The sequence below is a fragment of the Euleptes europaea genome, chromosome 14, assembly GCF_029931775.1.
Source record: "Euleptes europaea isolate rEulEur1 chromosome 14, rEulEur1.hap1, whole genome shotgun sequence".
In the NCBI taxonomy this organism is placed as follows: domain Eukaryota; kingdom Metazoa; phylum Chordata; class Lepidosauria; order Squamata; family Sphaerodactylidae; genus Euleptes; species Euleptes europaea.
In genome coordinates this window covers 28,484,928-28,501,086 of record NC_079325.1, presented here as the reverse complement: position 1 = coordinate 28,501,086, position 16,159 = coordinate 28,484,928, and the positions used below count along the sequence as shown (strand labels likewise).

Genomic DNA, 16,159 nt, shown 5'->3' with positions numbered 1-16,159 from the left:
ATATGCTAGAACCTCCTCTTTAACTTGAGGCACAAAGGTGTTCTGCAGAAGCCCCTGGGAATAGTAAAGCGCCTCCCCTTAAGAAGGCAGAAAACATGCTCAGTCTCCCAGTGAATTCTTCTTCCGGCCCTTATAAATTTGTCATTCTCATCAGTCAGTCCTATAGTGTTTTTATAGGATGTGAGGTGTCCAAATTGCAACCTGGAGGACATGAGGACAGTCTCCAGAGCCTATGCCATACCCAGGTGATGGCCTCACAGATGGCAGGAGTCCCCCCCCCCTCCCGCAGCTGTGTGGTCACTGCCCTGATCTTTGTCAGGGTGCCATGAAAGGCCCACTTAGCCTGACCAAATTGCTCCAGCCGGTAATGCATTTCTGTTTCATTTCCTGTTTGCTTGAAATGTACGTTTTTCATTCATTTTGTGTGCATTTTGTTTGTTTCATTTTTAATTTTGACGTGCATTTTAAACATTGGTTATGTGGCACAGAAGAGCCCGGTGGCACAGAGTGGTAAGCTGCAGTATTGCAGTTTAAGCTGTGCTCATGACCTGAGTTCGATCCCGACGGATGTTTGTTTCAGGTAGCCGGCTCAAGGTTCACTTAGCCTTCCATCCTTCCAAGGTCGGTAAAATGAGTACCCAGCTTGAAGGGGGTAAAGGGAAGATGACTGGGGAAGCCACTGGCAAACTACCCCATAAACAAAGTCTGCCAAGTAAACGTCGGGATGTGACATCACCCCATGGGTCAGGAATGACCCGATACTTGCACAGGGGACCTTTACCTTTAACATACATATGTACAGTCCACTTCATCTGATGCAGCAGGTTCTGGCTCATGAAAGATTATGCCAAAATAAATGTGATAGTCTTAAGATGTGTATTTCCTGATGATGAACGTTTGAAACAAGAGGGGGAAACTGGTTCCCACTGTGATCATTTCACTTTTGGTGTAATGCAGGAATGAAAATCAATTTTCAGTATTGAATCACAACCAATAAGAAATTCATAAGCCACCCTACATACTATGAAAGGGAAGTAAATTCTCAATTATTTAACGTGTTAATTACCATTTGGATTTCATCCTCGAGCACCAAAATATCTTGGGCCATCTCTGTCCCAGAACATAAGGCAGAGCCATAAGCAACAACACAAGTCAATTACTTCATTGCATCCAGTTCTGTAAATGGGGCAGCTAGTCTTACTAAGCTCCAGTTAGATCCTGGAGTTCTCCCATAATTACAAGTCATCTCTTGACTACAGGGATGAGTTCCCGTGGAGGAAATGTCAGCTTCAGAGCCTGGACTCTTTGATATAATGCCTGGAGTGACAGCTCAACCTCATTGAGCTTCCAGTCCACCTCATATTCCACCCTCCCCAGGCACTGCCAGCCAAATCTCCAGGAATTTTCCAACCCTAAGGGCAACCTTGCCTTAACCTGGATGGCCCAGGCTAGCTCAATCTTGTGAGATCTCAGAAGCTAAGCAGGGTTGGCCCTGGTTAGTGCTTGGATGGGAGACCACCAAGGAAGTCCAGGGTCACTATGCATAGGTAGGTAATGGCAAACCACCTCTGAACATCTCTTGCCTTGAAAAACCCTATGGGGTCACCATAAGTTGGCTGTGACTTGACAGCACTTTCCGCCAAGGAAAATATGGTATTAAACTGTTGATGCTCAGGAATTACTAGGGTGGATTTCGTAATCATTAATTTCTACACTCTCCACTGATTGCTCAAGGATCCCAACATGTGCTACCCATACAGCACAGCAGGGTTGTCAATGAGACTCAACCACTTCTGACTGCAGTTGGGGGGGAGTCCACATTTTTCCAAATTCTTAAAAACCTGCAGTTGGGGGGGGGATTCTACATTTTTCCAAATGTTTAAAAACCTGCAGTTGGGGTGGGGGGTCCCACATTTTTCCAAATGAGAGACTAGATGGCCATCTGTCAGCAATGCTGATTCTATGACCTTAGGCAGTTCATGAGAGGCAGTTTATGAGAGGGAGGGCATCTTGGCCATCTTCTGGGCATGGAGTAGGGGTCACTGAGTGTGTGTGGGGGAGGTAGTTGTGAAATTCCTGCATTGGGCAGGAGATTGGACTAGATGACCCTGGTGGTCCCTTCCAACTCTATGATTCTATGAAATTCCTGTAGATTCATAATTTCCTGTATATATAAAACTAGTACAACATGTGAAAGCTAGGATAGAACCTATCTCCCTAATGTGCTGATTTTTTTTTTATTTTCAGGAAGCATTAAGAATGGCTTGGATCCAGACTTCAGGTTTCCACCCAGGGAGTGTGATTTTCCTGTCTCCCCATACCTCCCATGGCAGCCAAAATGACCCCTCCCCTGCATTCCTGTTCTTGGGGAATGGGAACCCTATGGACAAGATTTCACAGGGCATTTCCGGCTGCTGTGGGGGAGAGGCAAGAAAATTGCATGCACATGGAGGTGTTAATCTGGATCCATAGAGTTTGGGGCAAATGCCAAAGCAGGAGACCTGGCTGTCCAAGATATAGCCCATTCTACTATGCCAGAATTCTATCACTTCATTCTGCACGTGTAGAGGAGGCCATAATCACCAGTTGCAGAGAGAATGGATTCAGTGACAACTGGCTGCGGAGATAAAATATTCAGCTATTCTTCCATAGATGTATCCAGAGTGTACAATTCCATTTGATAATATCATTTAAATGAGTTAATTTAATATAAAATATAGGTGATCCCGTAATGGGGGGGAGACCCTGGAGGCTCAATAACCCTTTATATATATAAAAATCAATGATTGGATGCTATTTAAAAAGGAACAAAGTTCTATTTTGAGATTAATTAGTCAGGTGAAATGTCTGAGCACATTATCCAAGATGCATGCAAAAGAGTAATAAGATGCAAATTTAGCTAGCAATAAAAGAGGGAGAGAAGCAGAAAAGGAAACATTAAGAAATAAAGAAACTGCAAACCATCCACAAAAGAAACAGCTTTAGGCTGTACCTAAACATTTGTCCCTCTTTAGAGGGCAAGTGAATGTCACACAGAATGAGAATAGCAAAAGAAGAGAGAAAAGGGGGATTTTTAGGAGTCAATCGAGTTAAATTCCTTGCCTTTAGAGGAAGAAAAAGAATTGTTGCATACAAGCCAAGACAATGAAGAAAACAGTCATCTTGGAGCCTTACCAGATGTGGTACTTTTGACTTTTAATACTACCAAGGGCAGTCCTGCCTTACTAACATTTTGGAGTTCTTTGAGAAAGTGAACAAGCATGTAGATATTGGTGACCAAGTAGACATTATATATTTCAAAAGGCTTTTGACACGTTACATCAAAGACTCCTGGGTAAATTTAGCAATCATGGGATAAAAGGATGGGTCTCGTATGGATTAAAAATTGGTTAAATGACAGGAAGCAGAGAGTAGGAATAAATGGACAGTTCTCACAATGGAGGGCAGTAAACAGTGGGGTCCCACAAGGTTTGTTATTGGGGCCAGTACTGTTTGATTTGTTCATAAATGATCTGGAATGAGGGTGAGTAGTGTAGTGGCCAAATTTGCAGATGACACAAAATTATTCAGGATGGTGAAAACCAAGGATGAATCTAAAGCGCTCCAGTAAGATCTCCACAAATTGAGTGGGCAGTATGGCAGATGAAGTTCAGTGTTGGTAAGTGTAAGGTGATGCACACTGGAACAAAAAAAAAAATCCTAACTTCAAGTATAGGCTAATAAGGTCTGAATTTACTGAGACTGAGAGGGGAAAAGATCTTGGGGTTGTAGTAGATAGCTCAATGAAAGTGCGAAGCCTGTGTGCTGTGCCAGTGAAAAAGGCTATGTTGGACATCATTAGGAAAGGGATTGAAAATAAAACTACTGATACCATAATGCCCCTGTATAGATCTATGGTGCAGCCTATTTGGAATACTATGTGCCGTTCTGGCCACTGTATCTCGAAAAAGATATTGCAGAGCTGGAAAAAGTGCAAAGGAGGTCAACCAAAATGATTAGGGGGGTTGGAGCACCGTTCCTATAAGGAAAGGCTGAAGAGTCTGGGACCTTTCAGTTTAGAAAAGAGATGACTAAGAGGAGATCTTATAGAGGTTTATAAAATCATGCACAGGGTGGAGAGAGTTGACAATGAGAACTTTTTCTCCCTTATCCAAAATACTAGAATTCGAGAGCATCCAATGAAGCTGATGGGCAATAGATTCAGGACGGACAAAGGAAAATACTTCTTTACACAGTGAGTGATTAAAATGTGGAATTTGCTGCCAGAGGATATTTTGATGGCCACAGGCATAGATGGGTTTACAGGGGGATTAGATAGATTCATGGAGGATAGTACTAGCCATGATGTCTAAAGGGAACCTCCAGATTCAGAGAGGGTCAACCTCTGAATCCCAATGCCAGGAGGCAAAATCAGGGGAAGGCCTCAGCCTCTATGCCCCGTTGTTGGCCCTCTAGAAAAACTGGTTGGCCACAGTGTGAGACAGGATGCTGGACTAGATGGACCACTGGTCTGATCCAGCAGAGCTCTTCTTATGTTCTTATGATGGGTATGCGCACAGGTAACTTGGGAGAGCCAGTTCATCTGTGTTCATCAAGTGATGCTCCCTAATTGATCTTGTGTGGTGCCTGTTTTGGCATGGCATGAAAGGCAGCATAGAAATATTTTTATGAGTTAATAACCCCTATAAGAGGTTCATGGTCAGATTTGCTCCATGGGTTTAAGCAGTGGGATGACATGCTCATATTGGCTAAAGGCTGATATTTACCTTCTTCCCTTGTGCTGTCTGGCTGCAAAACTGTTCACTGCGACACCCAAGTGTGCTTTGTGGCCAACGTGAGAACAGTGTGCAGTAATGCTAAGATATAGACAGATAAGCATGCGGGTGCGGGTGGGGGGGGGGAAATCCCGTTGGTGGGAAGTGCCATCAAGTCATAGCCAACCTATGGCCACCCTGTAGGGTTTTCAAAACAAGAGACAAACAGTGGTGATTTGCCATTTCCTGCCTTTGTGTAGCAACCCTGGATGTCCTTGGTGATTTCCTATCCAAGTACTAACCAGAACGGACCCTGTTTAGTTTTCAAGATCTGATAAGACCCAGCTAGCCTTGGCCACCCAGGTTAGGGCAAAGCAAATCTTACCGTAGTGAAATTTGTATATTTGCTATTACAAATAAGTGTACCACACATGTGATGTCAGTTTTGCCAAGGCAGCAATAGAAAGGCAATGCCTTTGGATAAAATATTTTGCATGTGCCATTGATCTTAAAGGGTGCACAGTTAGGATCAGGTTTGTGAATCTGTGCAATTTAGTCGATTGTGTGAGAAACACAAGTTTAAACAAAAAAAAAATCTGCAGAAATTCCTTTCAGAAACTCAGATGATTCATCTTGCACAATCCGGGGGTGGAGGGGGGCTTGGAAGAAAAGATCCACATGAGTTGTCTCATTTAAAATTGCCACGTGTCTTCTTCTTTGTGATTGCTAAGGAGTTGAAAATTTTGAATCTGCTTTTCCATGGTTCAATCTGGGCTAGCTTTAGGTAGATTGAAAGTCTGTCAGGAAAAATGACAACTTCCCTCAAATCTTATGCGAAGCGTATGGCTATTTGACTCTATTTATCCTCACTGATTTGTTCCTTTCTTTTTTAGTACACGGTTTCTTTCTGCTTAAAATGCACAGTCACAATGAGGCATACAAATTTGGCTGTGTGTCTGTTATAGAAAAAATGGCTCTAACATACTTTAATGGTAATTTAATTTTTTCTAAATTGCTAATCTGTGATCTGAAATTCTAATGGAGTGGTGCAGTCACGCTGCAAGACAATCAGAGAAGCAAAGAATCGGAACAGACCTATTTCTATTTAAGATTATACTTTGGCTATGGCATTTGTGTAACCCTCACTGTTTTTTTGAAGCAATTTTTCTTTATAATGACAATATTAATTGGTAAATTGGTGGTGGGGGGATGATTAGGGTTGCCAGGCCTCCCATTAGGGTGACCCTCACTGCCTACTGCCACTTGGAGCAGTAGTGGGAGGGGGGGGGGGGAACACTGATATTTTGTGCAGCATGATGTCACTTCTGGGGGGGAAACCCAGAAGTGATGTCACATAGCTCAAGGAACTGCCAGAAACTCTATGGTAAAGCAACAGAATTTCCAGCAATTACTAGAGCAACGTTATGTCACTTCCAGGTTTTCTTGGAAGTGACATCATGGCTCATGTGCCACAGCGCCCCCCCCCCCACACACACACACACTCCCCAAGCTCTAACTGGTTGCCTGACAACCCTTGGGATGATAATCTGGCATACATTTGCTTATTTCTTTATGCTGTTTTGGTTTTTCTGTGTTAGTGTAATAAGAAAAAAATAATAGAATCTTACAGATGGACAATGGTTAGTAAGATGGGTAGTAAGACTTACCTTCCTGCTGAACGAGACCAGACTCCCATCTAGTTTGCATTCTGTTTGGGACAGTAGCCACCCTCTTGGTGTGCTCACAAGCTGGATATGAAGACTTATTGTTTGTCCCCAGTATCAGTTATTCCAAAGTGTACTGTCCCCTAGAGTGGGGGTAGCATCGCAGGATAATTTTTTTTTAAATGCAGGCTTTTGTACTTACTGGAAGTTATTACCAGAAGTAACAAAGGGTAGCTCTAGAAATCACTAGATAAAACCATAGAGTTTCCAGCAATTCCTAGAGGTACCCGTTGTCACTTCGGGTAAGAATTTCTGGTAAGTACATGAGGCTGCATTTTTTCCCCCTCATACTGATGCTGCAACTGGTGGTGGGCAATTGGATATGGGGGTGGAGGATCCTTTGCCGTATTGCTAGACCGGTCCACCATGAATTCCACAAACTATTTACGTGCTGTATAAAGATACACTTTCTTTTATCTGTCCTGAATTTGCTGACAGTCCTCTTTATTAATTATAACATTAGCCCTGTCCACAAGTTACAGTGAGAGAATGTACAATCTGTGCACAGTGTATGTTGAGAAATTCTCATGTTACATTCAACCCACTTACAGCTGGACGTTTGATTGAAATCCCTCATTTCCAGGTACTGGTACCCAGTTCCATTTGTAAAATGAACGTGGATTGGCTCTTTCTTACAAACAAGTGTATACATATACATACAGGATGCACATGTATTCACTGTAACATATGAACAGGGCTATTATGAACACTGAAAGGCAGACCAGTGGCTGCATACACATATCACTGGGTATTCTGTAGCAAACATTCACAACTGGATTGGCTTGTCCACACAGGAAAATCAAAAGGTGAATGACTGCTGTAGTACAGCAATGGCACAATATCCAAAGATGTATGGAATTGGATGGCAGCTGATGAGTCAATTTTTTATCAGTTGAAAGCTGATGTATGGTCTTGATACAATTGTACATATAATTGTAACAAGATCCCTTTTTTGTGATTTGTTTTACCGCTGATGTAGAGCCAGCATGGTGTAGTGGTTAAGAGCGGTGGTTTGGAGCGGTGGAGTCTGATCTGGAGAACCAGGTTTGATTCCCCACTCCTCCACATGAGCGGCGGAGGCTAGTCTGGTGAACTGGATCTGTTTCCCCACTCCTACACATGAAGCCAGCTGGGTGACCTTGGACCAGTCACACTCTCTCAGCCCCACCCACCTCACAGGGTGTTTGTTGTGGGGAGGGGAAGGGAAAGTGATTGTAAGCCGGTTTGAGACTCCCTTAAGTGGTAGAGAAAGTCGGCATATAAAAACCAACCCTTCTTCTTCTTGAATGCACAGCAAGGTTACCTTTCCTGCAGTTTCTGTTCACATGCGCGTGTACATCTCTAAAAGAATTTTAATGCAATCATACATATGATAACCACAATATTGTATTCTTGCAGGGGTTTAACAATAAGGATATTGCACTGGTATTGGAAATAATGAATTGGAGAAAGTGAGAGCTGTGGCAACATGCTCAGTGCTCTGCACAACATTTGCGAGTGAAAAATTAAGCCAAAACAGAGCATTCCATCAGTTCAGTTTCGGAAACAAGATTGGGTAATTTGTAATTCCAAATTCAAAAGGAAAAGTTCTAAATTATCCTTAAAACACGCAGGAGCATTGTGCTCTGTTGCATTTTGTTTTCTTTGACAGCTGAGCATGGCTTTGGAAAGCTGGGCTGTGCCCATTTCTCTAGGAGACACAATGTTATGGTAGGACTTTGCGAAGAAATGGTGATAATTACAGCATCAGAAGCCTCTTTCCCTGCATGGTTCTGCAGACTTCTTTTCAGCCTGGACAGCTGAGAGGATGCACACGCTTGTTCTGCAGCACAAATTAGAGGCTCCCTCTCAACTATGGCATTTTCCCCTCCCCTCTTTGAAGGCCTGGGCTGCTGCAAGACCCCCAAATAAATCCCAGAAATGTGCTTTGGTCTAGGAGCACAAGGAACACCAGAGGGCAGAGTTTTATTTTTACAAGAGCCCTGGTCAATCCCAGAAGCGTAACCCCTTATGCCGTTTGAATTAAAGTAAATGGTTTTGCCCAAAAAGTGCAAAATTTAGGGTTGCCAGTTCCCCCCACGCCATGCAAGTACAATTAAGCCAAAGTTTGGAGCGTTTCAGAATCCTGCTGTTTTTAACAGGAGCCATTAGGCACGTGCTTAAGTCTTTCACGAAAATCCATGGGCCTTAAAAGCAATTCATTTTAGTTTGATTGCACTTTGTGCTTTGTAAAGTTTCCGAAGAGCGTAATCAAGCATCAGAATCTGTTTTGATTTTTCTCACGGTCTCTCCTGGTTTGTTCCTCCCCTAGAATCCCTGGTGCCATTGGCGCACTGTTATAGCTGGTATACATGCCGTAAGTTCCATTTTTCATTCCTAGACTGCAGTCAGGGATTTGATTGAACTCAGGTATTTGCAAGCCTTTCACCCTTCAGTTCTCCCGCTGGTTTTTCATTTATTACATTTCTAGCCATCATTTTATTTCCTTTGGCTGCTGCAGTGCGCAGCTGATGCTGCACATGACTTGCCCAGCATTTCAGCTTTCACCCAACGAAGTGGTCTTTTCATGAACACTGAGAACAGGCAACATGGCAATGATCAGCCTTCCAGGCTCTGGTCTTCAGAGGGTCCCTTCTTTGGCGTTTCTGCTGCATTGGCTGTTGGGCTTAGCTTAGGGTTGCCAATTCTGGGTTGAGAAATTCCTGAAGATTTGAGGGGCTGGGGAGGGTGGAGTTAGGGGAGGGAGTCCATCTTCCAAAGCTGCCATTTTCTCCAGGGGAACCGATCTGTGTAGCCTGGAGATCAGTTGTAATTTCAGGAGGATTCCAGGCCCCACTTGGAGGTTGGCAACACTAGTTTGGCCTCATTGATTTGGAAAAACTCACTCCAAGCAAAGCAAGAATGTACTCAAAGCCAACAGAGCATGGTGGAAAAGCCCATTGTGTTAGGCCGGGCACAGAATCTAGTTTCTGCAAAAATCTAAGCTTTTGGTTTATAAATACAAGTTTCTGACTCTCATGGTTTCCAAAAGATGCTTGAAAGCTGACACACTGATGTCATTTCTACTCTTTGCCCTGCCATGGAACTTCTGGGGCATCAGGCAATGACCTGACGACCCTAGTGGGAAGTGTCAGTTTGAATTTTTTTTTTTTTCCTATCCTGTAAGAAAGTTTCAATTATCAAAAAAATGTTTCTCCATCTTCCTCCACAGAGTCGGAAACATGCAAGCAAAGTTAGGCTTTACTATATGCTTCACCCGATAGATGGAGGCTGTCCTGCAAAGAAGCTGCGGTCAGAAAATGTGAGTACTGTTAATGAGACTTCTGAACTGGGCACAGGAGGACTGTGATGCCCAGAATGCCTTGCACCCCATACACAGATGTAGTAGTGTGCTTGAATGTCAGGATAGAATTTAGACTGGTTGGCTGTGAACTGGTTCCATTGGAGCTGTTTTTGGATATAGTGGGCTCTTGAGCATGCTGCATTTTCCCATGGATGGAAGCTAGGGTTGCCAGGTCCAGGCTGGGAAATACCTGGATATTTTGGGGGTGGGGCCTAGAAAAGGCGGGGTTGGGGAAGGGTAGGGACTTCAGTGGGGTATAATGCCATACAGTCCACCTTCCAAAGCAGCCATTTTCTGCAGGTGAACTGATCTCTGTCGCCTGGAGATCAGTTGTAATAGCGGGAGATCTCCAGCCACCACCTAGAGGTTAGTAACCCTAATGGAAGCCCTGGTTGTTTGATATGTAATGTAGTGTTATTGTATCCATTGGGTACTGTAAGATTGCAGTACCCATCAAACACTGAGCAACGGGTTTAGAAATGGGAGGACTTACAGCTTGCTCCACTGGGAATTCGGCCTACTTACTCTGGAGCCCTGGTTAACTCTCCCCCCCCCCCTCTTTGGCCCTAGAAGGTATGTATGATCTGGTAAATCTGGAAATCCTAGCCTAAAATAGCTTATTTGCTTTGCAAATAAATGTCCCAAACATGCAAGGACACTTTCCAAGGACATGGAAATGTCTGCAAAAATATAAATTAAGATATCAAGGGGAAGAAATTACTAAAGTTGAATTAGTTTTTGCACTTCAAATGACCTTTTGCAGTTCAGTGATAACAATTTGGAAGCCAGCTTCTGGAATATTGTCAAAGAGCTACAATTTTCACTAAAATAATTAATAGTTATAGCTGTCTTCATACAAGTAAGCATGTTCTGAAATGAGCTGAAAGATTGTTCCTAATGTATATTTCTGGTTAAAACTGCACAATATTAAAGTCATTTGCTAGTTGACCTTTACCACTGAGCTGAAAACAGAAGTTAATAATTGTTAATATCTATTTGATGGTTATGAAAGTATGTTTTATTTCTCTAATGCCATCTGTTGACACAATGTAAGTGTTACGCATAGCGATGCTGCTGAAATTTGGAATGGGGGCGGGTGCCAGTGCCAATGATCTCCTTCAGAGTTTGGACTTGTCAGTTGCCAGCCCTCATCATCACTGACCAACTCACTCTGAAGCCAGTCCCCTGAAGCCAGGGGAGACATGATAGAGGTCTATAAAATTATACATGGTTTGAAGAGAGTGAACAGGGAGAGGTTTTTCTCCCTCTCCCATAATACTAAAACGTGGGGTCATCTGCTGAAGCTGGAGGGCGAGAGATTCAAAACAGATAAAAGGAAGTATTTTTTCACACAACACATAGTTAAATTGTGGAACTCCCTGCCCCAAAATGTGGTGATGGCTGCCAACTTGGAAGGCTTTAAGAGGGGAGTGGACATGTTCATGGAGGAAAGGGGTATTCATGGCTACTAGTTAGAATGGATACTAGTCATGATGCATACCTATTCTCTCCAGGATCAGAGGAGCATGCCTATTATCTTAGGTGCTGTGGAACACAGGCAGGATGGTGCTGCTGCAGTCGTCTTGTTTGGGAGCTTCCTAGAGGCACCTGGTTGGCCACTGTGTGAACAGACTGCTGGACTTGATGGGCCTTGGTCTGATCCAGCAGGGCTTTTCTTATGTTCTTATGTTTTCTTATGTTCTTACGTTCTTCTCAAAACTTACCTTTGCAAAAGGGAGGGCTGCTGGCATTCCTTATTGATAATAATAATAATAATACTTAGCATTGATGCTGCTGATGAAGAAGAAGAGTTGGTTTTTATATGCCGACTTTCTCTACCACTTAAGGGAGACTCAAACCGGCTTACAATCACCTTCCCTCCCCCTCCCAACCTGTGAGGTAGGTGGGGCTGAGAGTATGAGACTAGCTCAAGGTCACCCAGCTGGTTTCATGTGTAGGAGTGGGGAAACAAATCCAGTTCACCAGACTAGCCTCCACCACTCATGTGGAGGAGTGGGGAATCAAACCCGGTTCGCCAGATCAGAGTCCACCGCTCCAAACCACCGCTCTTAACCGCTACACCACGCTGGCACCACACTTGATGTAGTACATTGATGCCCTGTGGGATCTTTCTAGATTCTGTAGGGCCTGTAACAGGGAGTTGTTCCACCGGGAGTTCCATTGAGGATGGTCGAGACCAGTTTTCTACCATCTATTAGCAGTGCGTCTGTTTCTGTCAGCAGCCTGGGATGCTGGTTGTCAGGTGCCAGATGACCATGTTTATTCTGATGCCTGAGCAAGGATACTGTCTTACATATTGTATTTTAAGATTCTGTATGTTTTATCTCTATTGATAGATGGTTTATTGAATGTTGGCAGCCGTCCGGGGCCCTGTGACCCAGGGGAGGGGCAGGGTATGAGGAGGGGCAAGATATAAGTCTAAAATAAATAAATATAGATAATACTTCTTGTACACTGCTTTGTGATCCTTGCATTAACTCTCTAAGGCTGGCTATATTATTACCCCTGCATTATCATGCCAGATCTCAGAAGCTAAGCAGGGTCGGCCCTGGTTAGTATTTGGATGGGAGACCTCCATGAAATACCAGCATCATGACGCGGAGGCAGGCAATAGCAAATCACCATTGACTAGAGAGAGTCATGGACTAGAGAGAGTTGCTTGCCTAAGCGTTGAAGGAATGGAATTTGGACCTTTGATGCCTGCATCACAGCCTATACGCTTAGTCACCATGTTACACCAGCTCTTGCCTATAAGGCCTGGATGGCTGCATGGAGCATCCATTGCTGCTGGAAGGCATGATAAATGTAGTTTCCACTATCACTTGGCATAAAAGGATTAAGCCAGGAAGCACTGGGAAACCCTTCTCATCATTATGTGATCCTTTATGGGTTGGGATCATCCCCTCCAAAAAAACAGAAGCCAGGGGAAACAATTGTACCAGACCAGTCAGGTCAAAGGTGAATGTTCACCCAGTCAAAGCATTCTTCAAGATTATTTGGCCCAGCCCTAAATATATAGGATTATTTGCCTAGCAGCCCTGATCTGGATGGCTTAGGCTAGCCTGATCTCATCAGATCTCAGAAGCTACGCAGGTTCGGCTCTGGGTGGGTGGCAATGGCAAACCACCTGTGAACATCTCTTGCCTTGAAAAACCTACTGGGTTGCCATAAGTTGGCTGTGACTTGACGGCACTTTACACACACACATTTGCCTAGCACGGCAGATTTCTTAAACTATACGTGGCATCCGTGCCTCAGGATTTTTTCCAGAGCTATGGATTCTTATACTTTATGTGGCTGGATTTATGGCATGCAGCTGTCCTTAGCAATACATAGAAATTAGAGCACAAAGCAAAATACTTCTGGCATGATGCAATCTCTTGATGCTCTCATAAAATCCTGGACAATAAATTTTGCAGAGGACACAAAAATGGGCAGTAAATCAAAATTGGGACAGAGACCCTAATAAATAAGCAGGGAAAGGCTGTTGTGTCAGGCTGGTGTGTTATTATCCGTGTGTGAGGCAGGCTTCCTGTGGAGGTGCCAATGGTCAAAAGGGGCGGAAAGAATGCCTCCAGATGACCCCCTCTGTTCCTACACTGAACCGAACAGCAGAGTAGACGTTCATGATGACAGGGTTTTCCCTTTTCTGTTCCAAGGGATTTCTCCTCGCTTGTGATTTACTCTTCTTGAAATTTGATTTAATTAGGAGAATTTGTAAAGCAAATTCCATGACTGGAGCAGACAGTTTTGTCCAGCTCCCTCTTATTTCAGATCATTTGCGCACAGACACACATCCGGCTGGGATTCCTCCGACAGTTTCCACAGGAGGAAACATTTCCATCCACAGAACCTTGACTTTCCTGCCTCCCCCCTCCTGCTGCAGCCTGAAATACCCCTGAAATGCAATAAAGAATGGCTAAAATTTCACAGACATTAACTGCAACTCTGTTACCTTTATAAAAATTTTTCCCCCAGGACAATTTCACTTTACATATTCTGCAGAAAGATAGAAGTGTGGGAGCTTTCCTGAACCGGTCAGTCAGGCCATTCCACCAAATCTTTCTTACATTTCTATTTATTTTAATTTGTGTGAGTGATATCACTTCTCTGTTTTTTTTTTGCTCGTTTTGTAAGTTTGTTTCTATTTTGTATGTAGGTTATGGCTTGTTTATACGCCATAGTATTTTATGTGTTTGTACATATATGCAGCATCAGCGACAGTCAAGTGCAACAGATTAAAACAGGATAAGATATTGAGAGAGCCAGCATGGTATAGTTAAAATGTCAGACTAGGATCATTCTTTTTAAAAAGTTGTTTAGGTAAGTGGCCATGTTATTACATGGTTTGGTAGCAGTTCTAAGAAAGATGAACACAAAAGTCTTTGTATCATTGGTAGGGTTGCCAACCTCCAGGTACTAGCTGGAGATCTCCTGCTATTGCAACTGATCTCCAGCCGATAGAGATCAGTTCACCTGGAGAAAATGGCCGCTTTGGCAATTGGACTTTATGACCCTCCCCTCCCCAACCCCGCCTTCTTCAGGCTCCACCCCAAAAACCTCCCGCCAATGGCAAAGAGGGACCTGGCAACCCTAATCATTGGGAATGTGCTTCAGCAGCTCACCAGTTTTACTTGCTTTTCTAATGTCTCAAGTGTCTGGTTTGTAGTGGAAATCAAGGCATTTGCTGTACATAAGTTAAATATGTTATTCCCACCTCCACTCTCAGATTGCTCCAGGTACATGTTCTAGATGACTGTCTGTCGCTCCTTGGCCTTTCATAAGTTGAAGGAGCTATACCTCTCAGCAACTCATTCAGAGACCATCGTGGTGCTCCTGTCCATTCTGCTGATTATACAAGATTTGCTTTGAAGTTTTAGAATGTTGCTTTAAAAGCAACTCTATGCATTAGCAATGCATTTAAGCATGAATATGGATTCACAGGAAGACAGAAGATCGTAGCATTTGAGAGGGAAAAATGTAATATAGTGAAAAGTTAATTAGACTTTGTGGAGTTGGAAATAATCCTTATGCAATGTGTGTGCTTTGATCAAAATGGGACAACGCTGCATATGCCACCCAGGGATCCTTGTAGAGGAAGGACAGTTTCGAAATGGGATAAAAGGTGGCTTTATTAATCCATGGTGGAAATGCCAGAGCTCCTCTATTCTGGGAAATGATGGTTGAATCAATCAAAGGCTTTACAGGGCTTAGATGGTCTTTAGGCCCTTTAGTCTTTATCTGGCCCCTGGCGGCCCTATGATATTCTAATCAAGTTGGCAGTAAAAAAAAATTGCTCACAGTTTCGCTGGGAGGAAATGAAGCAATGAATCTCCATATGTATTCATATCAGTTTTATTGAACTGCTATCTCATGCTCATTCTGGAAATATATAAGACCATTGGCCATCTGGAACATTGGTGGGTGGGGGGAAGAGATGAGAAACTGCCTTAGTTAAACAAGCACCCGAAGTACCATATAGATCAGGGATCCTCAACCTTTTTAAGCCTGTGGGCACCTTTGGAATTCTGACACAAGGTGGTGGGTGCAACTAAAAAATGGATGCCACATGAGGCAGAGCTAGAGTTGCCAGCCTCCAGTTGGGTTAGCAAACATAGACCAGCAATTGAAGTTGCATGCAAATTAATTATTACACGTGAGTCACAAGGTAGTCACAATCATTTGAGCATATATTTCAAGCATATATACCGTGTGCACTAAAAGAAACAATAAGGTGCACCGTATTAAATGTAATTCCTATGCACTAACAGTAAAGTGCTCCGTAGGAATACAGTTCAGGAAGTGTTTTCCTGCATCCAAGAGGTAAAGAGAGTTGTCTTTGCTACAGAAGACCGGTATCCTTTCTGTTTCGGCTTGATATAGCCTTCCTCAGGGACCAACGCTGGCTGTTACTAACATGCTGTTACTAACATGCTGTTAGTAACAGCCAGCGTTGGTCCCTGAGGAAGGCTATATCAAGCCGAAACAGAAAGGATACCGGTCTTCTGTAGCAAAGACAACTCTCTTTACCTCTTGGATGCAGGAAAACACTTCCTGAACTGTATTCCTACGGAGCACTTTACTGTTAGTGCATAGGAATTGCATTTAATACGGTGCACCTTATTATTTGTTTTAGTGCACACGGTATATATGCTGGAAATATATGCTCAAATGATTGTGACTACCTTGTGACTCACGTGTAATAATTAATTTGCATGCAACTTCAATTGCTGGTCTATGTTTGCTAATTTACTGACGGCAAGCTAACTTTAGTTTACCAAGCCTCCAGTTGGGGGCTGCAGATCTCCCAGAATTAC

At 43.4% G+C, this 16,159-nt stretch overlaps 1 protein-coding gene across 3 annotated transcripts in view; it reads left to right on the top strand.

The window, feature by feature from the left end:
- Positions 1-16,159, top strand: part of ZMAT4 (zinc finger matrin-type 4) — a 157,357-nt gene that overhangs the window by 34,760 nt on the left and 106,438 nt on the right. For all 3 annotated transcript variants that reach the window (XR_008933772.1, XM_056860604.1, XM_056860602.1), the window contains exon 3: positions 9,690-9,779. Coding sequence is in view for 2 of the 3 variants with exons in the window: in XM_056860604.1 (XP_056716582.1) it covers positions 9,690-9,779 (90 nt within the window). In the remaining variant the exon portion in view is untranslated. The remainder of the gene's footprint in view (positions 1-9,689; positions 9,780-16,159) is intronic.